General features: G+C 34.3%; 2 protein-coding genes across 4 annotated transcripts in view; one reads left to right on the top strand and one right to left on the bottom strand.

Moving 5' to 3' along the window:
• Nucleotides 1-1,175: 1,175 nt before the first annotated feature.
• LOC129286084 (agamous-like MADS-box protein AGL62) lies at nt 1,176-2,361 on the bottom strand. Its single transcript, XM_054922114.1, has 2 exons — nt 1,966-2,361; nt 1,176-1,472 (listed from the first exon to the last, which is right to left on the bottom strand). The coding sequence occupies exons 1-2, from the start codon at nt 2,359-2,361 to the stop codon at nt 1,176-1,178; spliced, it is 693 nt and encodes a 230-aa protein (XP_054778089.1).
• A 10,834-nt stretch (nt 2,362-13,195) lies between these two features.
• The window catches only part of LOC129285846 (serine/threonine-protein kinase TOR), a 29,516-nt gene continuing 15,287 nt past the window's right edge, over nt 13,196-27,424 (top strand). The window contains exons 1-28 of one of the 3 annotated variants that reach the window (XM_054921782.1): nt 13,196-13,532; nt 13,703-14,041; nt 14,112-14,186; nt 14,447-14,619; nt 15,299-15,397; nt 15,522-15,681; nt 15,801-15,944; nt 16,108-16,277; nt 16,370-16,574; nt 16,713-16,907; nt 18,451-18,603; nt 19,480-19,601; nt 19,715-19,814; nt 19,896-19,982; nt 20,077-20,207; nt 21,413-21,515; nt 21,594-21,776; nt 21,864-21,956; nt 22,211-22,246; nt 22,636-22,734; nt 22,814-22,912; nt 23,003-23,165; nt 24,060-24,184; nt 24,341-24,393; nt 24,521-24,644; nt 24,742-24,924; nt 26,532-26,684; nt 26,760-26,912. In XM_054921782.1, coding sequence (XP_054777757.1) covers nt 13,413-13,532; nt 13,703-14,041; nt 14,112-14,186; nt 14,447-14,619; nt 15,299-15,397; nt 15,522-15,681; nt 15,801-15,944; nt 16,108-16,277; nt 16,370-16,574; nt 16,713-16,907; nt 18,451-18,603; nt 19,480-19,601; nt 19,715-19,814; nt 19,896-19,982; nt 20,077-20,207; nt 21,413-21,515; nt 21,594-21,776; nt 21,864-21,956; nt 22,211-22,246; nt 22,636-22,734; nt 22,814-22,912; nt 23,003-23,165; nt 24,060-24,184; nt 24,341-24,393; nt 24,521-24,644; nt 24,742-24,924; nt 26,532-26,684; nt 26,760-26,912 — 3,840 coding nt within the window. In that variant the 5' untranslated portion in view covers nt 13,196-13,412. Of the gene's footprint in view, nt 13,533-13,702; nt 14,042-14,111; nt 14,187-14,446; nt 14,620-15,298; nt 15,398-15,521; nt 15,682-15,800; nt 15,945-16,107; nt 16,278-16,369; nt 16,575-16,712; nt 16,908-18,450; nt 18,604-19,479; nt 19,602-19,711; nt 19,815-19,895; nt 19,983-20,076; nt 20,208-21,412; nt 21,516-21,593; nt 21,777-21,863; nt 21,957-22,210; nt 22,247-22,635; nt 22,735-22,813; nt 22,913-23,002; nt 23,166-24,059; nt 24,185-24,340; nt 24,394-24,520; nt 24,645-24,741; nt 24,925-26,531; nt 26,685-26,759; nt 26,913-27,424 lie in introns of those variants that run through there. The other 2 variants (XM_054921781.1, XM_054921784.1) reach the window with 2 other exon arrangements.

The following is a 27,424-nucleotide window of genomic DNA, read 5'->3' as shown; positions in this document are numbered from 1 at the left end:
GGGTGATGATGGCGAACTGAGCAGCGCGACTTGGACCGGCGACTAGGGACAACCATCAACTAGCGACACCCAACGATTAAGGATGACCAACGACAAGTGACAACTATAGCAACAGTAAACACATACTCCCAAGGACAAGGCAAAGGAAAGAAGCTAAGAGAGACTAAGAGCGAGCGAATAAGAGTGTGAGAAAATTGAGAGAGACTCAAACTCAAAGAAGAAGAAGGCCAAGGGGTGAGGGTGATTAGCACTAGTAAGCCGTAAGTCCATGACCATGAGCAAGAGTGAGAGGGAGCACTCAAACTCAAATAAGAAGAAGAAGGCTGAGGGGTGAGGCCATGAGAGTGACTGGTCTGGTGAGCCTGAACCATGCCGTGAGCGACAACCATGATTCCGTGAGAGAGAGACCGAGAGTACAACTATGCAAGGGACGAAGAGAGTAGAGACTGAGACCTTGGACTGTGACTGTGCGAGCAACATGTCAACGCTAACGCTTATGTGAATATAGAAGCCAGGTCTGATGGCTTTAGAGAAAAAGCTCATTTTGACCTAAACTGAGGTTAAAATATTTTGCTCATCCAAACAATTTTTTTGGCTTTTTTACATCCCAACGTTAGTTAGCCCATCCTAACCTCAGTTAAAAACTAATCCAAACATATACTAATGAGGAAATGGTCAAGTTAACAATCCCAAATCTTATTCTAGTACGAGGGTGCGCTCAAGTTCGATTCAACGAACTAATTTAATACTTTAGTATGATTACTCAGGTTTGAAGAAATTAATATAAATGCACTTGAAATTTAAATCAGATGCCTTTTATTACAACAACATGAAATTACATATAATTTTTCCCCGAATGACATACAACACATCCTGGAACAACTAACAACACAAGGCATTGACAAACCCATAACTATAGGCACAATGATGTAATAATAAAACAAATTTGAATCCCTAAACCTTGAAAAACTTTAGTGTATAATTTTATTTAAAGGAGTATTATCGATGCACAACCCAAGAATTTCACACTCGAGTTTCTCAAGAATTCAGAAGATCCAAACCCAAAAAGGAAGCTAGAATAAAACAAATTAAGCCAGTTTTGATCCTAAAAAGGGCATCTATCATGTATAGTCATTCTGAGGACTTAGATTGTATGACATTATTTTGCAGAGATATCAGTAAAACCCTGGTCTTGCAAATCCATGGCTGCCATCAAACCCAGCAGGATTATTCTGACCCACTGGTGGTGGCAGCGACTGAAACCCCTGGTGAGACAGTAGAGGCGAAGCCACCACATTGGAAGAAGAACCGCCGACCAAAAACTGATTTGATGTGTTACTTGCACTTTGAATCAGTACCATCCGATCAGCCTGCCTCGTCACACCCCTCTTTAGCTCCTCCAATGCCATCTTGAACTCCTCAAGCTGTGACTTTGTCATTTCTTCTATTGGGGCTGCCCACCAGCACTGACCCTATAAATTTGAATATTAATCAATAACCTTCAATATTTCTAACTAAATAAGTGAACATGGACACAAAAATGCTCAAGCAAATATCTACTTTGAGGCTCAAGTTTAACTGGCTAAAGGTTTCTCACGTGCTTTTCTCCAATGTTTTTTTATAATACCCCACTGTCCTAATTTAATTTACTTTTTTTCTTTTGGATCATTAACTACATAAAATAAAAAACATTTTGATATCTTAAAATACTGAAATGGGAGAGTTTTGCATCGTTTCAGGACTTTAGCATTTGAAAATACCTCTTATTTTACATAAAAGAACCATTTAAAGAAATTAAATTAAAGAAAAAAATTGAAATTGATGAGAGACCATTACAGAAGGCAAATTAGAAAGACACATTAAAAGCTCTTGGCCAAGCTTAATACTGATCTTCTTTCGAAAAAAGAAGCGAATGATCAGTTTGAATTTACATTGGTTGGATCATGAGGTGAAGGCTCTAGATACCTGAGTGGCCTTTCGCATATGATTCAATTCATCACTGCGCTTCTTCTCGTCATCAAGCTGGGTAGAGATTTGAGTAAACTGGCCGATGAGCTCGCGCACGTTGGCGTTGCGGTGAGCCTCGATGAGCTGCATGGTGCCGGAGGTCTGTGGCGGTGGGGCTCGCGTGAGGTAGCGATCCACCACGGTGTCAACGCTGGGGTGGCCGAAAGAGAACACCTTCTCGCCAGGGGAGAAGACGATGAGAGCAACCTCGGCGCCACAAAGAGTACAAAGCTCACTAGCTTTCTTGAAAAGCCCAGTGCGACGCTTCGAGAAAGTGACCTGCAAGTTACTCTCGTTGGTCATCTTCTTCATCTCAACCTTCTGGCGACCCTTGCTCCTCCTTGAAGTCGACATGGCTGAAATAACCCTAAGAGAACCAGACCTAGCTAATAAACCAGAGAGATCTGATGGTGTGAGTAAATAATGGCAGAGAGAAGGGTCAATTTATAGCCATTTTGTTGCGTATACAGATTCACACACGATTTGGTTTTGGTCGCAAACTAGAATTTGACTGTGTCTAGCGTGAATCATTACACCCTTTGGTTGTCTTTAAATTATTTCCGGGTTGAGAGATCTGGGAATCTCTCTGTGCATGGCTTATATGGTAGGAACATCAATGGGAAAACAAGCATCGTCTCAGAGGCAACTAATATGATGATCATAGCCTATTCAGCTGTTTACAGAGAAAATGGATCTAGAAATTTCAGAATATTTCCTTGGGTAAACTGTTCTTATCTTTTTTGAAAAAGTATGTATACATACATTTGTATTTAATAATAATCTCTGTGGACCAGTAAAGAAAGTATTTAAATTATATTTGACTGGTGTGTGCCCGAACATTGTTCATATTTTTTTTCTTTCATTTATTGTTTAGATACATTTTGTTGATTAAATATTATATATGTGAAATAATCTCAAGAAAGTATTCATGCATCTGCACATATATCATATCAAATTATACGGCAAATATTGCATTATATTTAAACATAACTATATTTATTCATCACGCCGTGCATTCATCATATATTTGTCTTTTATGCATTTATATTATTATCAAAATGCTTTGATCTATCTATTGATCATGTTAATCCATTCCGATGCCCTGGCTTTTTTCTTTTTATTTTACACTGTGAATATATATTTTTGGCACCCAGAAAGATCCTATATATGATGATATACTCATCTTATGAAAAATGCAATGGGTTCTCTCCTAATGGACCTGGAGTCTAATTGGAGAGACAGAAATAGAGAGTTTTGTAAATCCTAACTACTTATCACATGAGACCCATCGAATTTTATCCCATTTTCTCTCTCCATCTAGATCTTTCTAACCCGCAAAAGTTTCTCTGAAAAAACTCTGCATAATAGGGTTAATAAATTATTTCCGTAAATTTCCGTATATGTGTGTGTGTCCGTGTTGGTGGTGTGTTTTTAAGTTTCAACTCATGTATATAGGTCTCAAAGTCCTCTGTTTCCTTACAGTTGATTGATCTTCAAATAGTATTCATGTCACTGTTCAAGTCACAAGCTTCGTCGTCAGAAGCAAAACAAATGTACTGTTTCCTTTTTTTTAGTCAACTTTATACTGCTTTTATCACTCTTTAACTACTTCACTAAAATAAATTAGAGGCAGTTAAATTATTAATTTTTCTGAAAATAAAATAAACTTTTAATTTATCTCTATTTAAATAATTTTTTTAATTTTCATTATATTCATGAGTTGAAACAAAGGTAATATTAAAAAAAATACAATTAATACCTCATACTATACTTTATATTAAAGACAAAAAAATACTTTTAGACAATGCCGTATATAATAGAGGCGGAATGAAGCATGTCACTGGTAGTTATAGATATTCTACCTGAGATGTTTATATACATGCACCTGCGCATCCAAAAACGGGTTAACTTTGCCTTTGCGTATTTGTAGAATTTGGCATGCACTTTTTCTTCCTATATATACAGAATTTGAAACTAACGTTGTCAGTAATCAATAATTATATATATAACGCTCCAAATTACTCCAAAGACCAAAAACCTTTTACACAATAGCAGAAGCAGAACAACAAAGGAAGAAACGGTAATCAAGAGCCACGAGACAGGTCTCTGAGTATTATTATAAATCACAACTAGATAATCGAGTGTAATTTTAACAAGCGGCCAGGATTCTCTCAATCAAAATGATAAAGTTTTGATTAATGCATGAAATGATCCTAGCCACCAAATGAAATGAAAAGGGGGCATCATGGGGTTCAGGACACTAGACATATGTTAGATGCCCTATGATCGTAATAGATGCACTCCCTTCTAGTTATTGCATGACTAAACCATTTGGTATATACCAAATTCTTTTTATGTATAATGGCCTTTTTATTTGTTTACTATGATTTTCTGGTAAGTTCTTAATAGTGAACTATTCATTAGTGTTTGTCCTGTTTAATCATATTATAAACTAAAACGTGTCTGAGTAGTATAACTGTTGTAGTTATACATGTATAATTAAGGTCGTCTCTACAAATCCATGTAAACAGATTGTTCCAAGGCATTTTAGTATGTCATTTAATTCCTCTCTTGTAAATATGCTACTTTTAAAAATATAATGCCAATTGAATTACATATGATATTCATAGCCCAGTGGCCGGATGCTGAGTGAGAATGATGATCAAATACTGATCTGCCCATTTGGCCGCAGCCATAATTACATGTTCTTTTGGGATATGTTGTGTTGTGTGACTATATATGTAATTAAGTTCAAATATTGCTCTAACCATATTATTTATAAATCATGAAACTCATTGTCTGTAAATGAGAGGATTACAAGCCAGAAACATCAATGCCAAAAGTGGCTAACATGTAGGGCGGTAATTTAGGTGGGTTGGGTTTGAAATATCAACACATATAAAAAAAGTTAATATATATAGCCAAACTTAGCTCTAATACCTCAACTTTTTAGACATATTCAGTCCAATCCAGATACCCAAATTATTAAGCATTGTTTTATTTTTTTAGTTTATTTCAATTTTTACCTTAGAAATTAAGATTTTTCATGCAACATAATATGGCAAACACTTTTTTTTTTCCCTATCTTCACTAATGTGAGACGAAACATTGAAAGAGTAAAAAATGAAAGTAAATAAAATAACCTTTTATGTTTATTTCTTACTATCTTCCCAAAACATTTAAAACAAACAATTATTGGGGCATTGAAACTTCATTTAGGATGTGAAATGTACAAATTCTTAGTTTGGGAGAGGGTTTGGGAGTGCTAGGTGAAGGTTGAAGTGAAGATTAATTTCATTTTATTAATAATAAAAAATAATTTGGATATTCAGGCTTAGGCTTGGCTCAAATTTTTTTTTTACATATAACATCCTAAAAAATTAAACTCTAATTAGCTAAATTAAATGACACTACAAAAAAATAGAAAATTAGCGATGGAATTTAGTGATAGAGTAAATTTATATCATTAATTCATCACTAATTTCATCACTAAATTAGTGATGTAATGTTCTGTCACCAAAATTTTGTCATTATTCTATCATTAATTCATTAGGAATAATTTACCAATAAAATTTATTAATGAGAAATTCCATTGCTAATTTTTAAAATATCTTATTCTAATTTAATGATGAAATTTGTGGTGAAAAATTCCGTCACAAGGCTTTCTGTCGTAATTCCATTACTAACTCTGTCACAAATTATTTTAAATTTAATTTTATTATTTATAATTTATATTTATATACAATTTATTATTATGCTATAAATAAATAATTTAAAAATTATAATTTAAAATAATTTATTATTTCAAAACTATTTGTATATTATTAATAATAATTTAACTTGTATACTTAATTATTCTTATTTAGAAATAAAAATAAAGTAAAAAATTTGTAAATAAAAATTTAAAATATTATATATTATATAGATACAAATTATAATATAATACATAATGATAATAAAATATTTTTAAATTTAACATTAAATTTATTATCAAAAATAATTTTTAAAAAATAAAATATAATAGAAATAATTATGATATATAAATTAATCTTTTCACATTAATAAATATAATGTTAAAAAATAATTAAATTTAAATACTATATTTAATAGTAATTTAAATAATATATTTATTAATATATGCGTGTGTGGTTGAGTATTATATATTTAATTTATCAATTAAGATTGAAGATTTGTGGACACAAAGGCACTAGTTAGTATGAGATTACAGGTTTGAACTTGGTTAAGGCACAATTGAAGGTAATAATATTTGACATAGCGATGAGGTGGTGGTGAGTTGGTGCTAAGGTGGCATTGATCTACTAGGTGACAAGGCGGTAGTAAGATAGCATTGGTCTACTGAGTGACGTGACAATAATGTTTTGATGGTCCCCTTAAAAATTAGCGATGGAATAAGTCCGTTAGAAATTTTGTGACAAAATGCATTATGTCACAAAGTCAAAATAGTTTATCCTTATTTATCGATGAAAATTTTTTGTCAGTATTCTATTGTTAACAAATTAGTGATGGTATTTTTATCAATGAAAATATTTCATTGCTAATCTATTTATAGACAAAATTTTCACTGATTAACAATGAAATTTTTCATCTCTAATCAACTTTTTTTTGCATTGTGAGGTTAATGATGACTTCTAATATTTTACTAAATTTATTTGTGTTTTTAATGTAATTGAAAGTCATTTGTTTGAATTTATTAGCAAAAATATGATTAAGTGGATGATTGTGTGTGAAAATGGGCTTGAAAATGTGTTAGAAGGTAGTGGACTAATTCTATTATTAATTATGGGTTTGATGCATGTATTTAGGGGCCCAAAGATGAAAATTTTGGAGCCTAAATTAAAGAAAATTAAATCTAAAAAGAAAATTTAAACAAGTCATGTTTACTACAGTGAAGCGCAATTTTAATAAAACATACAGTTTTGATTTTCAGTGAACTTTTAGGAGTTAAGCACCTCATTTTCGTGCATTCTTCACCTCTAATGGTTGCAGAACATCCAAGGAGAGTAAAAGGAGCCAAAAGAGCATTAGGGATGCTTGGGTTTGGTAGAAAATCAGGGGTTTCACTCAAGATTGCTCCGATTAAGCTTTTTTTCTCCTTCTTCTCTTGACTTTGCAATATATATTGCTGATTTTGCTATCATATAAATCATTTATGGCTATTTTTCTTTTAATCTAAGGTAACTATGAACTAATTATTGGATTAAAGTATGTTTGAATCATTTATTTGAGCTTAATATTAGTTCTACTTACTTAATCTTGGGCTTATTTGTCTGCTTAATGCTTGACCATCATTGAGTGTAAATTTAGGGTTTAAGTGTGGCCTTGGAAAAGGAAAATCTAAACTAAACTATTAGATTGAGTAATGTGAGATTGAAATTTATTCTAATTTACAATAGAATGGGAATATACCTACTGGACCCATGTAATCACATTAAAATGAGTTTGTGCCTTTTTGCCTCTTGGGTAATTGCATTAAGAATAGCATATTAATTCAAGAAAGGGGTGTAATTAATCAGAAGATAATTTTTCCTATTAATACTTTAGATTAGCAAATTACTATTAAGTAAATTTATTCAGGTAATTACATGCTCTATGAATTGAAGAAGGGATTAGCCACCCTAGGTTGCTTTGACTATTTGTGATTGTTGAAATTTTAATTTTAGTACATTTTTCTACTTTTAATCTTTATTTTGCAATTTCAAATCCAAATCTTGCCTTGCTCAACTTAAACGAAAATGGAAACTTTATTGCCTAATTTTCAATTAACTTAATTCCTTGTGGGATCGACCTTGATTTGTCACTTACTAATTTACGAACCGTATACTTGTGGTAAAACATAATTGAGTGCATCAGTTAACTAAGTAGATTAATATGGTGTGTAGTTACAAAGAGTTAATAGATGTTTTGAGTTATAATTTCAACCTTAGGATTGAGTTTGGAGCAAAGTTGGGCCACTTAGACTTTGAAATAGGAGAAAAAATAAGGAGGAATGACTCTGTGTCACATGTCATAGTACATGAGTCATCAGAATGTGGTATGTGCTTCTTTATATCGCATGTCGCAGTACTTGTGGCATGTGTCGTAGTGCATGATCATTTTTCTACATAAATAATGTAGTTCAAAAAACAGAGAAAAAGAAGGAGAAAACAAAAAGGAACTCAAGAGCTCTATTAAGGCACAAATTGGGTCATCATTGAGGAGGTATTTAAAGCTTTTAAATACTATAGGTAAGTTTTCTAAGTGTTTATCCTCCTTCCTCTTCCATTTTCTTGAGTTGAGGTGTTAGGGTTTATTTGAGAAAGATGATTTTCGATCTATAGAATCTATAAGTCCGAACTCGTTAACTTAAACAAAGTTGATAAGAGTTATTTAGATTATTTAAATCTAAAATTTATGGCCTTGCTCGTTTTTTACGTGGGGGTGCCAATAATATTCAAAAATGGCATTTATGAGGATTGTTAGAGGAGTTGATCAAATGCTATTAATGGTTGGTTGAGAGTTTAATGAAGTTAATATGACCTAATACAAGTTAGTAAACTCAATGAGTGTGATTAAAAATGAGGGGGTTGTGATTTTAAAAATTTAAAGTATTGAGTAGATGTTGAAAATTATCCTAAAGAGTATATTGACAAATTATTAGTGCGGATAATTGTAGAGTGATTACTACTTGGCACCATTCAAGCTTTGGACTTGAAAGTGTATATTTAGAGGGTAAATGATAGGGACGCGGAAGCAGAATCTGCTAGTTTAGGGACAAAACCCTGAAACAACAAAAACACAAGAACAAAAAGAAAGGGACGAAATTTATAACGGAAATAAAGAAAGGTATGAAGTAAACAATATGATAATGATCAAGGAGAAGATCCTCTAGAGCACCTGCCTCTAGGAACTTCAATCTTCAAAGACACCACAAGAGTTGATCACGCTCTTAATCACGTCTGTTTCTCACACGGGATACCACCACAAAGTACTAAGGCTCACAAGAGTTATAAACTCTAAAATGAATAATTTCATTCAACTTCTGTGTTGTTTACAATAGGGAGCATGCCTAATTTATATAGGCTCATAGAAAAATATTTCCTAAAATTAAAACCCTAATTTCCTAATACTAAAAAGAGAAATAATATAAAATAATGATAAAATATTCAGCCCCATAATTTAGGAGATGTGATCCTAAAATTATGAGATTACAAAATTTAGAAATTAATACTATAATTAATTCTAACCTTTGACTAGACTCAATAGAAAATCAAATCAAAGGACCATTAAAATAGGAAATAATTTAGGAGACAATCAAGGGATCATAAAGTATTTAAAATCACGCCACCCTTAACCTCTTTACTAGGGTTTCATACCTCCTTGCTTGCAAGAGGCTCAACTTGTGGTCTTCCTTACACTGGGCTGAGGTCTGCATCTCTTGGGCTTGACTCTTCATGAGTTTGGATCTTAAATACATTACACACGTATAGATGCTCTCCTTTGGGCTTGAGAGGAGTGTCCCAATGCTCTTCAAGCTCTTGAACTTCTTGCACAAGACTGAACAAGGCTTGCTTCATGACTTTAGTTCGGGCTCTTGTCATTGGACCTCCAATATGTTGTAATGGGTCTTCAGGTACGTTGAATTGGAAGTATTGAGCTCCTTCTATGTCACCATGCTCATGATTACCATCCTCAAGCTTCGTTGCCATTAATGCTATGTCACCCGTGCCATGGGGTCCATCAGTAAACCTTTGATCTTTTAAAGGTTTGAGGCAATCGAAAGGAAATCTTCTTATACTCTTGTGCGTTGATTAGTTATTTGAATTATGAATTATTAGCATCAATTATTAAATCATTATAACGCAAGTATGGCACATGAATTATGAATCTTCCTTTAATGATGTTGAGAAGTCTTGAAGTGATGTATTTATGTGTTTTTATGTAATGAATGAAATGTTAAAATTAAGGAGTTTTGTGATGATAAGGAGCTCAATGATATGATGTTTTGTGGAGTCTAACGATGTAATGTGATGTGGAGTTCAATAATTTGTTGTTATGTATTCATGTGATGATCATATATAATGTGAGTACAACGATTTATGTGATGATCATATGTGACATGAGTATAATGATGATATTAAGCATGCTTGTATAGTGAGTATTTTGCATACTATATTTGTGATATTGTATGTATGCATTGCATGATTCTGTGAGGCATGAGTTTGTTTAGGAAGATGAGCAGTGAGTTAAAACTCCACATGGTAAGGCTACCATTGGAGTTCAATAGCTTACCTAGATATTAGTATAATTATTTTCTTACTTGTTTAACAACGGACTATCCTATTTTGTGATAAGAGACTTGAACCTATTCTAATTTTTCAATTGTTCAATGATGAAGCTTGTTTAGGGAGAACAACACCCCATGGTGTGAGTTTTGGGGGGAACTGTGACCCACAAGTAAATTGAATAACCTTAGTTAAGTAGTTTCTCATGAGTGAAAGGCCAGAGTAGTCTCATCACATGAATGAACCATTATGTCATAGCTCACAATTTCATATCAAATGTATAAAAAGGATATAAAGAAGGTGAGATTATGCATACTATTATCAAAAGGCATATGGTTGTTTATATCGTAATTCTCGTGAGAATAATGCTAAAACATGTGTTATACACAGTGATCATGTGTTTGATATTTGATGATCATATATGTTTTGCTTTGGGCACATGATTATCTGTATTGTGCCCCTTGTAATACACCGTCTGATATTAAGTTGTTAGTATCGTCAAATGTGAAAATGAACTAGTGAATGATGGTTTGACATGTTGATCATAGTTACAAAGCTACTTGCATTCTAATTCATTAATATGTATTAATATAAGTTAGATATACCTTGATTATCGGGTAATTGTACTCTTCTCTCCCTCTTCAATATTACTGGGTCTAGCTCATTTGGTTAGGATTGAGGGAAACAGCTTGAGGCATATGGTATTCATCCTATTTGTAGGCCTCATTCTTATTTTAGTATTATGTTTATAATTCATTTTGATATTGCCAACTAAAAAAATTCATTTTTACTTACTTGCACTATGATGGTTAAACTAAAATTGTGTATTTTTGGCCTTAAGTTGTATATGTATTAATTGTAAAATCTAAAAAAGAGTCAAAATATTAGTACAAGTGAAATGCAAATGAATATGCCATACTTGTTGGATGATGTGATGAATTATGAAATTAAGGCTCCCCCTTATGTTTTTATGTATAAGGGGTTGAGAATTGAAAATGTGATTGGTATACTATTTGTATAATTGTGGTGTATTGCACATGTGTCCACGAGTTTATTAAGTGTGATCGAGGGTGTAATTTAAGTTTTTAACACTTAGTGAAATTAAGGCATCCAAGCTATGTTTGTTTACAAAATGAGTAAGTTGAGAAATAAATTTTCAATTTTTTATTGAAAAATAATTTGATTGTGAAACTAATGCCATTGGCTATGACTAGGAAAAAGCTTTTTATAGACACATATATCACCTCAATCGAATGTCAGATGAATAAATAAGACAAGTTGGAAGTTCACCCCTATTACTATCAAATGAAAGAACAATGTTATTAGATTTGTGCAATGCGTCACGGCGCATGGTGCCTGTGCTACAACATATAGCACATAGGGAAACGTGTCGCAGCACATCCTTATGTTTTGATGTAATAAGCTATTTTCTCAACTGAAATATAAATGTTTTATTACATATTCATATCCCATGCTTCTATAAACTTATTTTACTTTGATTTGTAATTTTAAAGTGTATATTAAAATGTTCTAAAAGTTTTTGAAAAGTTGAGATTCTATTTGAGTAAATTTTACCAAGCTTAGTGATCTATTGGGTTAATCTCTGGATTATCTTAGTAATTGAAGTTAAAATGGATATTAATAAGGAAGACTTTACATGACTCATTTAGGCAATGCAAACAAGTTTGGAGTAAAGAATAATTTTTAAAGTTTCAAGCTCAATCATAATTATTCAAGCTTATTTAGGCTACTTATTCAAGTTTGACCTTAATTATCAATTTTAACGAGTATGCGTGTGTACCGGGTTAAAAAAAAAACATGTATGCGCATGTGTGTGTAACAATACAAACTTTTAAAGTTGACGTGTAAAACAAACTAAATGCATCCTTTTTTTATATACTAATATCATTGCAATCCTTCTTAGATGCATTTTACCGAAATTCTTCTTTTATATGCGAAGCCTTAAAAAGATAATAACTCAAAATTTTCTAAAAAAATGTATTTTGTTAACATTTAATCCCTATCAAGGTACTTAGCCAAAAAAAAAACTGCAGTGAAGTAGGTTGAGGATATTAAAAAAAAAAAAACAAATACGAAGTTGCATAAAGTCTGAAAAAATACATATACATGAAGGAAAGTTTTTTTTTTGACCAAAATATACATGAAGGAAAGTTGAAATAATGAGAAAACGCTTTCATATATTCATGCAATAAATAAAAGAAGAGTTGTATTGCTAACAACTTGTAAATATATTGGCTATCACGCTTATATTTCATACTATTTATATTAACTTTGTCAGCATGACAACATATTTAGGGAGTTATTAGTGAGATCTAAGCTTAAAAACTCAAAATTTCGAAACAAGATTCATCGATTCACTGCAAAAATTAGGAACGTTTTTGGCATGATGGCCGGCTTATCACTCGGTAAAAGCAAGCAAAGCATGAAGACACCATTGTGCAGTTTGTGGTGTGTGAGGTGGATCGCAGCAGGTGTTTCAGTGACGGTGCTCGGACAGCCTAGAAGAAACGTTAAAAGAGAAAACTCGCTAATGTCAAAAACTGGATATAATTTTTCAAATGTTCTCAAGCTATTGGGAAAGCATTAATATTAATATTAATATTAATTTTATAGGATATGATCATGTCTTACAAATATAATGGCTATTTGTTTAATTTAATTTTCTATGAATTGACTAGATATGTGATATTATTCGAATGGAACAATTTGGAGCACCACTTTATCTAACCAACTACTTGCCTTTTTTATTTTTTTTACATGTTGCATTTTGTACACTTAATTATTGATAATGATAATCTGATTCCTAAATCGGTAACATGTCATGCAATTTTTTTTTTTTTTAGTCTGTCTAAGAGAAAAAAGGGGGAAAAAGGGAGAGAAACCCTCAACACCCTAAGGGGGACCTCGTCTTGCTTATATGCAGCATTCCAGAGTGCAGAATGAGACACAGGGAAACGGTGTGGACCTTCCAGCCGTGCTCATAGTCACAGTGCATCATCGTCATCTTCATCATCACACAAGCTGAATGCTCAATTTCTCTCGTTTCAAGATTTCTTCTTCATATAGACACTGCGGGTTTGTAATTTAGGGCTGACCACCCAAATGGCAACGACGTCGCAGTCCCACCGCTACTGTGGCACTGCGTCAATTGGACCCGGCGGTGGCAGCTTTGATGCACTTAATCGGATCCTGGCTGACCTCTGCACTCGCGGCAACCCCAAGGTACTGCTCGAAACTTCTAATTGACCCCCAGCATCACTGGGTTTCGCGAGATTATGCTGATAGGATGTGGTTATATGGGTACCCTTTTGGACTGAGAGCTGAACTATGGTGCTAGAAGGACAAAAGAACTAATTTTTTTCCTTTTTGGTTCTTTTCTCACAAATGCTCAGGAGGGTGCTTCACTTGCTCTCAAGAAACATCTGGAGGAAGAAGCTCGCGACCTTAGCGGGGAAGCTTTTTCTCGTTTCATGGATCAGCTGTATGATCGAATTTCTAGTCTTTTAGAAAGCAATGATGTGGCTGAAAATTTGGGGGCTCTAAGGGCTATTGATGAGTTGATTGATGTGGCGCTTGGAGAGAATGCTTCTAAAGTTTCAAAATTTTCCAGTTACATGCGGAATGTGTTTGAAGGGAAGCGTGATCCTGAAATTTTGGTTCATGCTAGTAGTGTCCTAGGCCACCTAGCCAGGGCAGGTGGAGCAATGACTGCCGATGAAGTGGAACGCCAGGTTTGTGCATACTGAGAGAATAAAATGTTTTTTTTTTGAAGCAGAATGTTCTAAACTATCCTGTCTTTAGGTTAAAATTGCTCTGGATTGGCTCAAAGGTAATAGAGTGGAGTATCGTCGGTTTGCTGCTGTTTTGATCTTGAAAGTAAGTGCCATTTTTATGTTCAGTTGCGCCAGGTGAATTGGTTGTCTGTAATGTTTGTGCAGATCGAAATTTTCTAATTTCTTTGGGTTGGACCTTCTGGAGGCTCTTGAAGATTTTGGTTTTGTTGGATAGTCATTTTTTTTTAAACTCTGAGCTTATTTGAGCAAATTCTCTTCATTTGCTTTTATTTAGCTGGTCTCCCATATCTTTCAAATCTTCCATTTCTCCCAAATATATGGACTATATTTTGGCTGCTGCAGGAAATGGCTGAAAATGCTTCAACTGTCTTCAATGTTCATGTGCCTGAATTTGTTGACGCAATCTGGGTTGCTTTGAGAGATCCAGCATTGCCAGTTCGTGAAAGAGCTGTGGAGGCATTGCGTGCCTGCCTGCGCGTGATCGAGAAACGTGAGACACGGTGGCGCGTTCAATGGTCAGTTCATACTTCATAGGTGTAACATGCATACTCAACCTGAATCTGGTTGTAATGTTGATTTTGCCTTTGGTGATAGTTGACGTTGATCGTAATGTTTGCTAACATAGTTCATTGGTGCTGTAAATTTGAAACTGAAGTTGACTAAACTCTATTACCGCCCATTTGAAACATAGAATGCAATGAAAAAAGTGATTTTGTGAGTGAGAAATATCTGTTGTGTCCTTTGATAAAAGAAGTAATAAAGACAATAATAATTGTTGAGTAATGATAATATGGGTGTAATAGATATTTTATATCTCGAATGTTGTATGTGGGATAAGGATTAGTTCTCCTTCTTTTACAAAAGGGGCATTAGTATGGTATTTTAGAACAAAATGAAACGATAATTGCACTAGTGTTTGAAACTTTGGAGGTTTTGTGTTGATAGAAGCCTTTGGAGTTGGATGGGTTGTGAAACTATCCAAGTACATGCCTGTTAATTGGATCAACAGAGCAGTACAGTAGACCTTGGCTGTGTGAAGCTAATTTCTATCATTGTAGCATGACTTCTTGGAGGGTTTTGGCTATTAATATATGTATATATTATTTTTTTATTTTTTAATAGCACGGTTACTTTAAAATCCTCAATTAAATGTCTCTATGAGGGAGTAAGTTCTTAATTTTTTTTTATTGGCAGGTATTATCGAATGTTTGAGGCAACACAAGATGGATTAGGTAAAAATGCCCCAGTGCACAGCATACATGGTTCATTGCTTGCAGTTGGAGAGCTTTTAAGGTCAGTAGAATTTTCAACAGTTGTATTACTATGCAGAAGTTTTGCCCATTTTTCAAGATGATATTTACCATTGAATTATAATTTGGCGAGTTCAAGCTAGTGCATGAATTATTATTTTTGACAGGAATACTGGTGAGTTCATGATGTCAAGATACAGAGAAGTTGCTGAAATTGTTCTCAGATACCTAGAGCATCGGGATCGGCTTGTTCGTCTAAGCATAACTTCTCTGCTGCCTCGAATTGCACATTTTTTGCGTGATCGTTTTGTCACTAACTACTTAACAGTATGTTAACTTTCCTAATACTTGATTGTGCTTTGCAAAGCTGGAGGAAGACCATTGAGAATGGGAGCTTTTTATAAGAATTTCTAACATTTATTTTATTGAGTGCCAATCTCTTGCAGATATGCATGAATCATATACTTGCTGTCTTGAAAATACCTCAAGATCGTGATAGTGGGTTCATTGCTCTCGGGGAGATGGCTGGAGCATTGGATGGGGAACTCATCCATTATTTGCCGACAATAACTATTCACTTACGTGAGGCGGTATGTTGCTGTAGTTGTTGACTAATGTCTCTCTTCATTCATTAGTTACCTTAGTGCCTTTTGCATATCCTCTGTGGATTTTATGGTTAGTTGATTAGTTTACGTTCAGCTCCTTCCATGTGACGATGCCATGATTTGGAGGTTGACACATTTATGAATGTAGATTGCTCCACGTAGGACTAAACCTTCACTTGAGGCCTTGGCTTGTGTTGGAAGTATTGCAAAAGCAATGGGGCCTGCTATGGAACCTCATGTACGTAGTCTTCTGGATATTATGCTTTCTGCTGGTCTTTCAACAGTACTCGTGGAATCCCTGGAGCAAATAAGTACCAGGTACATGGTTGGTTTGGAATTTTTTTAAGATACATTTCTAGAGGTTAATTTGATAAGTTATTGCAATATTGTTTAATTTGTTATCATTTCAGCATTCCATCATTGCTGCCAACCATCCAGGACCGGTTACTGGACAGCATATCTGTGGTTCTCTCTAAGTCCCACTGTCCTCTGGGGAGGCCTGCTGCAAGCATGGGTAGAGGAACAATGGTGAATGTAACTCAGCAAGTTTCAGAGCTTAGTGGTCCTGCCTTAGTACAACTTGCTTTACAGACTCTTGCTCGTTTCAACTTCAAGGTTCTGTGTGTTCTGTTGTTTGCTATGTACCAGACTCATATTTTCCATTTTTGCCAATGATGCCTTTTCTCTCCTCCTTTTTGTATTCAAGTTGTTAGAATGTTGCCAGAGGGTTTAACCTATTTTATTCTATGATAGGGCCATGACCTACTAGAGTTTGCCAGAGAATCAGTTGTCATCTACTTGGATGATGAGGATGGAGCCACTCGAAAAGATGCTGCATTATGTTGCTGTAAATTAGTTGCAAATTCCTTTTCTGGTATAGCATGCACCCATTTTGGTTCTAGTAGGTCAAATAGATCAGGGGGAAAGCGGCGCCGCCTTGTTGAGGAGGTGTGGCATTTACAAACACTTTTTGGTTCATATGGATAATTTATTTCTTGGAATTTGTTTTTTCATTTTCAGTTGATTTATGATTGTTGTGGTGTATATAAAAAAAATCCACTTCTAAGTTATGTAACTGGCTTATTGCTACTCCTTTAACGATTCTTTTTTGTGTCTATTTATGATAAGTTCTTAGTGTTCAATATTTCATATTTTTTTGTTGATGTAATACTTTTATTTTTTTTCTTTAGTTTTCTTTCTTTGTTTTTTCAACTCAAAACGGACTTTTTTGTTAATCTTTTTAGTATTCACATGTTTTTTTTGGTTCAAATCAAGATTAAAAATCCCAACAAACCTTGGGGGAGTTGAATGGGTTGGTTCAGACTACAGGCGGACTATTTAAACTCAAGCCAAACCAAGGGCGATAACTTGTAATTTTGCCCCCATATTAATGCTGCTAAGCACTGCAGTTCGATTGGAAGACTTCATCTTCGTGGGACCTTTGATTTCCATAAGGGTGCTAGTCCTTAGGGCATGCTTAGAAGTTTTAGATCGGAAGGGATGGAGTGGAAAAGGAAAATTACCTAGTGTGTGTTTGGTTTTTAGTTTGTCAAAAGTTCATTTGGTGAAAGTCGATTTGGTGAAAGTCAGTTGTTGTAATGAAATTTGTGTTTGGATACATTTTTTTCAAAAGTCAGTTTGGTACACTGAAAGTTGTTTGATTTGTGATAATGAAATGTTCTTTTGAATAAACAATTACCAAAAAGGACATTAATTTATGATGATTTGTAATTTTTATTATACAAATGTAATGTGTTTGAAATATTAAAAAAATGTGATAAATATTTTAAATAACATAAATTTTGATCTATAATGCTACAAATTTAATCTCTAGTTATTTGTATTTTTTTAATTTGTAATTTTAAAAAATGTGATAAAGATTTGTAATTTTTATTATATATTAATGCTAAAAATTAATATGATTAATTATTTAATTTAAAATGCTAAAAATGTGATGCCTAATTATTATTTATATTTTTAATGAATTAAATATTTTTTAAATAAAAAAAGAGGTTAAACTGGGGATAGTATGGTCAAATAACATTCTACTTTTCAAATCCACTTTTCAAAAGCTTCAAATAGTTATGTCTCAGAAATTCACTTTCAGCTACTGTTTGAATGTACTTTCAGGATGTGTTTTTTTGTAAAATATTTCACCCAAACAACTTTCAACTTTCTGAAAGTAAAATTTTGTTTTCTAAACGTGAAAAGTAGGAAAACCAAACGCACCCCTAACCATTGGGTGGATTACTAATTAGAAAATATAGAAAAGAAATATAAACAAAATGTAATTTTGGGGGGGGTGGTGGGGAATTTTTTAACTCATAATCTGTGATATGATTTTGCAGAAGGATATTCTTATTTAATTTCATCCAGCAGACTAGTTCTTTTGTATTACAAACATCAGTCTTTCAGTGCTTCTGTTATTTTTTTGGATCTTATTCTTAGGTGATGATTCACTTAGTTGATATGCTTGATTGACACCATGCAGCTTGTGGAGAAGCTTCTCATTTCGGCTGTAGCAGATGCTGATGTTAATGTCCGCCACTCTATCTTTACTTCTCTGCATGGAGATAGAGGTTTTGATGAGTACTTGGCACAGGCTGATAATTTGAGTGCAGTATTTGCTGCTTTAAATGATGAGGTATGACTGCTAGACTAGTAGGTTCACAAAGAACTCCTGTCCCCCCTTTCCTGGGAATTAAAAAAGAGAGAGGTAAGGGCTTGTGTGCAAAGTATCTGCTTCCTGTAATTTATTGCTTATTGAACAAAATACATCACATTCGGAAAGTTTTTTGATGCTATTGCCTTTTGATTTTAGTTTTGTTTTCTTGGTCCTCAATTTTTCATTATGCTCCACTGGAATATATGATTTCAGTTTATCGTCTGGGCTTCCGTATCAGTGGGTGATCATTATCTTTTTTTTCCCCCCTTCATGTTTTTGGTCAAAGGGTTGATTCTTATCTTGGTGATTGTGTTGGATATAACATTTTCTTTCTGGTTTGTAGCTATCTTAGTGATTGTTTTCCTCTGCTGCACCCAAATGAATGTCTCATGAATTTTATAGGGTGTTGGACAGCTTGAAGGTTTCTTCTTTGGGTTTAGGGAGTGCATGTGCTTCGTTTGTTGGTTAATATTTATGTCTTTTCCTTCATTTGTTTACAGTAAATTATGTTCACCTTCCCCTAGATTTTTTTATAACCTATGATTACACGAGCTTTTGAAATATTAGACTAACCTGCCTTGCTTTAAGTTTTGTAAGCATTAACTTGGCCTTTTGGTGATTCATGGTGCATTGAACTAGGCATTGGGAGTTTTTAGGATGAAAATGCATCTGGTATTAGGGGAATATAAGCTCATCTGACTATTCAGTTAATGGAGATGTTTTAGTATAGCCTTACAATTCAAAGAAAGAAAAATAAGTGCTTCTTTGCACTTGTGTAGAACTTTAGTTTCCTGTATTTTGTTCTTGAAGCTCCATCTTGTTACATCCTGTTGATAATTGAGTCTATTTCTGTAGGATTATGATGTTCGAGAGTATGCAATCTCTGTTGCTGGAAGGCTATCGGAGAAAAATCCTGCATATGTTCTTCCTGCACTTCGCCGCCATCTAATACAGTTGTTAACATACTTAGATCAGAGGTGATTTTGAAGGGTTTATTCTATTGTTGATGAATAAACATGGAAATATCTTATGAGTTGCTTTTGTGGGACAGTTTTTTTATTCTCTTTGAATTATCTTTTTATGTCAGCAGTGCAGATAGCAAATGCAAAGAAGAAAGTGCAAAATTACTTGGTTGTTTGATAAGGAATTGTGAAAGGCTAATACTTCCATACATTGCTCCAATTCATAAGGTTTAACTAGTTGTAATGTTTGAGATAAATTCTTGTTTTGTTTCTTTTTCTGGCTTCTCAGTAAATTTCTGATTATATCAGGCGCTTGTAGCCAGACTTATTGATGTCAATGCCAATACTGGAATTATAAGTGGAGTTCTTGTAACTGTGGGGGATCTTGCCAGAGTGGTGAGAACTTTTCTCTTTCCATGATATGCTTGCTTTCAAATTTTTCTTTAAAAAACTTGATAGCCTACATATTTTGGGTTGTGATTCTGATTAGGGTGGTTTTGAGATGATGCAATACATTCCTGAACTTATGCCTCTAATTGTTGAAGCATTATTGGATGGGGCAGCTGTCTCAAAACGTGAAGTGGCTGTTATTACACTCGGTCAAGTTGTACAGAGCACTGGGTATGTACTCATATTTTGTTTTTATGACAAAAATGTTACTTGCTTTTTTTTTTCTTCATACGATGAATCTTTCTGGGATATATAACATTATTTAACAAACTGTTAAAAGTCACGCTGCCCTGAGGCCTAAATAAAATTTTAAAAGAGCACTCTAGAGTCCATTTGTCTGAAAGTAAAAACCTGCAGCCCAATGGACCTCGCTACTCTTTCTATCCTGTAGTAATAGAAAAGATCTCTGGTTAAAAATTGCCTATTTTAATCCAGCTTTTAACACCACAAGGCTGTGAAAACAATGCTCTTCCAAATGATCTATTTTAAGAGTCAAGAGTCTGCACAAACCAATAGCTTTTGAAAAACATCCACTAGTCAATTGCAAGGCTACTATCCACCTTCATGGTGAAAAATAAAATGACTGTTTGTCTCTGAACGCTGAGAGCACATAAAACAAATATCCTGAGAAAGAGGCTCATGAAACTTACAAGTCTAGCAGATCATTTCAGTTAATTCCATTGAGTTCATACCTGGCAAAAGTGTTCAACTTGGAGGGAACTTTAGCCTTCTGAAAGGACAAAGAACAGATTTGCATGTGTGTGGATTAGATAAAACTCATAAAAAGAGGAGTTAGATGAACGACAGAAGATGCACTGTGAGTAGGATGGGGTATCTTCTAAGGAAGAAGCTCCAAGACTAAAACTGAATAAGAAAAGGAAATGAAATTAAAAGTTAAATGTGCAACTGTACCAAACAAAAGAGTTAAATGTGCGACAAAGCTGCCCATTCCCTTTGCATACTCAAAGGAGATACTCCCTTAAAAATGTCCCAAGACAAGCACTGCTTAGAAGTCCTAAACAAATCCTTTTCTGAGGTGTGTATAAAGACAAGTAAACCTTTTGAACAATCAGCATTCCATCTCCCTTCCAAATATTCCAAATTATTGCAAAAATCAGACTTTGTGATAGAGTTCCTACTTTTTGTCTGGTCAAATCGTTGAGATTGACTATGTGAGGGGAAACTGCTTTTTTTTTTTTTTAACAAAATTATGATTGATGTTTTCATGTATCATGTGGGGACTGGAAAGACCATGAGTAGAAAACTGTTGCCAGTTTGCTTGTCTCTCTGTATGTTGTTTGTTTATGAATTGGAATTTGAATTCATTTTCTCATTTTGTGCTATATTGATGGAGTTCAAATTCTTGTCAAGGACAGTTACGTCATAACTCCATATAATGAGTATCCCCAGTTACTTGGCTTACTCTTAAAATTACTGAATGGTGAATTAGTATGGTCCACCAGACGAGAAGTGTTGAAGGTAACTTTAGAACTAAGTATATAATTCCTTATGCCACTGACACAAACTTGTAACTAAAATATCCTGGGGTTCTGACAGGTACTCGGGATTATGGGTGCTCTAGATCCTCATGAGCATAAACGAAATCAAGTTAGGTTACCAGGGCCTCATGGAGAAGTTACACGTCCTGCCAGTGATTCTGGACAACATATGCAGTCTGTGGATGAGTTTCCCGTGGACCTGTGGCCTTCTTTTGTGTCATCAGAAGACTATTATTCCACGGTAGCTTATGGAGTTATGGAAATCCCTCAGGAGTTTTTTGTTTGTTTTTTTTATTGTAAGTTTAAAATTATCCTTTTATTATTTCAGGTTGCAATTAATTCCCTTATGCGTATATTGAGGGATCCATCACTTGCCAGCTACCACCTAAAGGTGGTTGGGTCCCTCATGTTCATATTCAAGGTATGCATAAAGTTGTTATCTTTTTTCTTCTCAGGAGACTAGGGGTAGAACCAAAAGTGAAACCGCACAAAACACAATTTTTTTTTTCATCCATGAAAATGAAAATGTTATTTGTAGATGATTTTTTTTTTAAAACTCATTGTTGATGCCCTTGTCTTTTATTAGATTATATGTTTAAATAATTAGTGTAATTCTTTCTTATTTATTGTTGTTCTTGGTGCCAATTTGATTGTATTTCTTCTTTGTGAGGTTAGTCAATGGGACTTGGCTGCGTACCTTATCTGCCAAAGGTTAGTCTTGATCTTGCACTTTGTAATGGATGTTACATCCTTTCTACCTTCATTCTGTCTGAACTTACTGTTATTGATGTCTTGCTTGTATTTTTTTACGACACTATTGGGCACATTTCATTGATGTTTTAAGGGAATTTCTATTTCTACATATAGAGAGATTGTATAATTTTTTGAGACATTTTGGCTTGTCCTCCACTTTGGGTATAATTTTTTGCTGCCATTCTTTCTCCTTTTATCCAAAACTAGTTATTTTGTAGCATATTCATCCATGGCATGGCATTTGAGTTCTTTTTTGGCACAAGAGGTAGTGGTACATTTGGGAGTGGACATCAAAGTCTTCTCACTTGTTTGTTACACACATTATCTTAACTTTTTCTTTCTTTTAGGTGTTACCTGATCTATTTCATACTGTCCGTACATGTGAAGATAGTCTGAAAGACTTCATTACATGGAAGCTTGGAACGTTGGTATCTATTGTGCGCCAGGTACATTCTAGCATGAATAAATTGTTATATGATCTTCTGTTTGACTATCATGTTCATGTAATGTGATGTGGTTGTGTAGCACATTCGTAAATATTTGCAAGAGTTGCTTTCTTTGATATCGGAATTGTGGTCATCATTCACTCATCCAGCACCAGCACGTCCTTCCCGTGGCTATCCAGTAAGTTTGGCAATTTTTCTGAATTGGTGGATTTTGTAAGGATCATCGCATGTGCGATCTGTGTTATATTTACTTATGTTATTGTTTCAGGTTCTTCACCTAGTTGAACAGCTTTGCTTGGCTCTCAATGATGAATTCAGAACATACCTTCCAGTTATTCTTCCAGGCTGTATTCAAGTCCTTAGTGATGCAGAACGATGCAATGACTACACTTATGTTCTGGACATTCTCCACACCCTTGAAGTGTTCGGTGGTTAGTGCTTTTTTCTGTAGTATATTATGTATTACTCTCTTTCTGACTTTTGTTTTGACCATTGTTGGTGGAAGAAAGAGCTTCTGGTTTTACGAACCCCCTTCTGGATTACTCCCTCTTGTTTTAATGATTGGATTGGGGTCACCGCTCCTCGGGCGTGTACTGTTTAGCTTTACTACCTTTTGTTATTAAAAAGAGAGAGCTTATGATTTTGTCTGTGCTTTTTTGTGGGTTTATGGAGTTTATGGCTGGAGTGGGATGCTGAAGTTTTGAATAACTGATTTTTTGTTTGTGATGCTAGTAAAGCTATTTCTTGACCATTTTCTTTTAGCTCAAACTTTTGGAGTAAATGGTCACGAGTCTCATGACAAATGGTTGTTTATTTTGTGCCTCCAAAATTAATATTTCAGGACAGGTATGGTGGGGTTAGGCATTGTCCAAGCTTCAAGCCCAAAAAGATTTTGCGTGTTGAGAAGTTTTGGAGATAATAACGGAACTCTTCATTGTCATTGACCTACATCTTAACCTTTTGACGTACGGTGGTTGTAGGGAGATCTTTAATACCATTTTGGTTTAAGTGTTTGATATATTCAGATTTTTTTTTATGAATTTGCTTATGGATTGGAGAGTTCTATTGAACTAATTTTTATTTACCTTTTGTTTTGTCTGCCTTTGTACTTCTCTAAAAACATTATTTCATAAAGAAGATATTCTGTATTATTTTAGTGCAAAAATAACTGGATATTGAATAAAACTTCGTTAGCTTGGTGCCGAGGTTTTCATGTGTGTAAGACCCGGTTAATTTGATTTTGCTGTACTAACATGAATTAGTTTTGTGTGTGTGTATATATATTATGTGAATAGATGGCTAACCATGTATTCTTTGTTATGTAGGGACTTTGGATGAACATATGCATCTTCTACTTCCTGCACTTGTGCGCTTATTTAAAGTGGATGCTTCGGTAGACACCAGACGTGCTGCAATAAAAACATTGACAAGATTGATCCCCCGTGTGCAGGTAAGTTAGTTATTATGCCACTCGCTCTAAGTGCATAAATATAATTCGTTTATGCAAGATAAAGTGCTTTTTTGTTTTGTTTTGTTTTTGTTTTTTGTTTTTGTTTTGTCACGATGGTTCTGCCCTGTTATCAATATTTTCCTCTTCCATTATCAGGTCACTGGTCACATATCTTCTCTTGTGCATCACTTGAAGCTAGTTTTGGATGGGTGAGTCCTCAGATTCTATTATTTAATTTCTTCCTGATAATCCTCCTCATTTTGTTCATATTAGTCTTTGGCATTCTTCTCTGTCATTTGGTGTTGTGACTCTAGTGATTTTACTTCTTATTTACAGGAAAAATGACGAGCTCCGAAAGGATGCCATTGATGCACTTTGTTGTCTGGCTCATGCCCTTGGCGAGGATTTCACGCTTTTTGTTCCATCCATACACAAGCTTCTACTTAAATATCGCATACGGGTCCTTGACTTTTTCCTTATTTTATTTTATTTATTTTAGTGTGTGATTAACATCTATTTTGCATTGGAAAGTTTTAAGATAGTTTATGTTGCTTCAGCACAAGGAATTTGAGGAAATTGAAGGGCATCTTCAAAGACGGGAACCATTAATTGTTGGTAGCACAGCTATTCAAAGATTTAATCGGCGACCTCCTGTTGAGGTCATCAGTGACCCTTTAGATGATTTGGAGAATGATCCTTATGAAGATGGATCTGATGTCCAGAAACTAAGAGGCCATCAGGTAACTTTTTCTAGTGATTTATAGTATAGTTCCAACCTTTGGTGCAATCCTTGGGAAACTTAAATAGCCACTGAGCATGCTCAATGGCTTATCGAGAATAAAACTTTCCCTTGTAGGAGAATTAGTAAAGTAAGGATCTGAAAATAAAATTTATGAGGAAAGGTTTTGGAAAGATCGATATATGAAAGGAGTGGAAAAGCTCGTGGCATGAAGAGTTGAGATACGATACTTTTTTTTCTTTTGCTTGAAGATGTCTCATCCTGTACTTGTGTACTTTTTTGTATTGTTTTCTCTTCTCATCAATAATTTTTTTCATCTTAAAGAACAGCTTAAGATTTTATATTGAAGCGGTCTTTGATATTAAATTAGTGGGGGAAAGAAAAAAGAAAAGCACATTAACCAATCAAAACTTAACCGTTGCAAAGAGAAAGCTTTCTAAATACTCTCTCCATTTTCAAATATAGGAGAAAGTAACAAATTCACATAGTTTAAGAAAGCTGATTAAAGTATAATGATTATGTCTGAATTTAAAAATTTGGGCTAAATTATTGTTATAAATTTGTAATTAGGATATAATTGATTAGTTAGTTAATATAGCCGTTGGGAAGATCGTTGGGAAGGGACATCTATATATAGGCTGATAATTGTATTTTGATTTTTTATGAAAGTAAGACATATTCAGTGCAATCTCTATTTCTCAATCTCTCTCAACTCCTCTTTAATCTCTCTTCTTTCCTGCTCTCTCTATCTCCCTGTTCTTCTCTCATTCATTTCCGCTCCCTCCCTCATCTTTATATCTTTCCAAATTATTCTTACCTATCAATTATCGTTGTAATTAATGAAACAAATCTGTTTAGTGAAAATAAACATTGACTTTATGAGGGACAATTTGAGAAAATTGTGACAAATGCTTCTTGAAATTTGTAGTTTTGCTTATAAATAAAAACAAAGAGGCGCATGGTAGTTTCTCTTGTATTTGAAAACAGAAGGAGTAGCCATTAGCTGAGCACTCTGTAGAGTCTAAGAAAGGCAGTTGATTCCATAAGGAAGCTACGGAAAAATTGTTATCCTTGTTAACTGTTGCTTTGTTCTTTAACTGTTATCATCAAATGACAGCGTTCATTACAGATTTCAAAAGGGCCATGCCCTCTTTATTCCTCCCTAAACCTCTGAAATAAAATATGAAAAAGTGCTGCCACCTCTCTGTACAGAATTCAATTTCACAAAAAAAGAAAAAACCTTTATGTCTGGATGCTGAACCATGTGAGAATAATAGGCTGCATGTCTTAGAATTTGAGAACTTTATAGCAGAGACTTTGGACGAGATCTCTGTCTAGTCTGTCAACCTGTGATACTTTGTCTAATCCTGTCGATGGTTGCAGTCCAAATGAAAGACTGGAAGCTTTATAGTATAAAAATAATTTAATTTTAATCTCAGAATCACGAGAAGACATTTAGCAGACTTTAGGGGAATGAGCACTGTGTGGAACATGAGCTAAGAACTGGAAATTGAATTTATAGGAATATGATCCTGTATGGTCTGACACACTGAAGTGTTTTACCCTCTGGTATGTTTTGTATTTGGGGCTTACGTTTCTTTTATACAGGTCAATGATGGTCGATTACGGACAGCAGGGGAGGCTTCTCAGCGAAGTACTAGAGAAGATTGGGCAGAATGGATGAGGCATTTTAGCATTCAACTGCTAAAGGAATCTCCTTCACCAGCCCTTCGAACCTGTGCCAGGCTTGCACAATTGCAGGTTTTATTGGCTATTGCTATAACTGATTGACAAGTTTTTTTGTCATTAATTTCACTTCTGATGTGCTTTTGGCAGCCTTTTGTTGGGCGAGAGTTGTTTGCAGCTGGATTTGTCAGCTGTTGGGCACAGCTGAATGAGAGTAGCCAAAAACAGTTGGTCAGAAATCTAGAAATGGCCTTTTCATCTCCAAATATTCCTCCTGAAATTTTGGCAACTCTTCTTAACTTGGTATACTTTCTCATCTTTACTTTGATAATGTTAACTTGTCTCATGAGTCTTTAATGTTTTCATACATAGATTGAACACATCTACTTCAATAATTCCAAGGGTGAGAATTAAATCCAAGGATATGTTCTTTAAATGATCTGGCACGGCGGCTGATAGATGTGCACAATTATACTGCTTGTGATTTGGATTTCAATTTACATTCTCACAGAAATTATTCTCTCTAATTATTAATAGAATCCTGAGATGTTGATTATATATTATTTTATTTTTCTCTCATTTATTTTTGATAATTTCCTGTCTTTCTAGTTTAGTTTAGGGTGCTTACTTATTTTGCCATCTTGCATGAAGAGTTTATCGTTGGGGTTCTCTGAAATGCAAAATTTTAAAATAATTAAAGAAAATGCTTCTGTGGGCTCATGCAGTAGATTTTGAGAGTAAAAGTGGATTTGTCTATATTGGTTGACGTGAATTACATTGCAGAAGATATTCATATTATGGTTTGAAAATGACTA

This window comes from Prosopis cineraria, unplaced genomic scaffold (assembly GCF_029017545.1).
Source record: "Prosopis cineraria cultivar Desert tree isolate PC_DT_omini unplaced genomic scaffold, ASM2901754v1 PC11, whole genome shotgun sequence".
NCBI lineage: Eukaryota > Viridiplantae > Streptophyta > Magnoliopsida > Fabales > Fabaceae > Prosopis > Prosopis cineraria.
Note: the sequence above shows the minus strand (reverse complement) of the source record. Positions and strands in the feature narration are given on the sequence as shown.

Bases quoted from the DNA above. Each gene is read 5' to 3' on its own strand.
- LOC129286084 (XM_054922114.1), bottom strand. From the start codon at position 2,361: ATGTCGACTTCAAGGAGGAGCAAGGGTCGCCAGAAGGTTGAGATGAAG. The intron at 1,473-1,965 runs GTATCTAGAGCC...TCAAATTTATAG, and splicing joins ATATGCGAAAGGCCACTCAG to GGTCAGTGCTGGTGGGCAGC.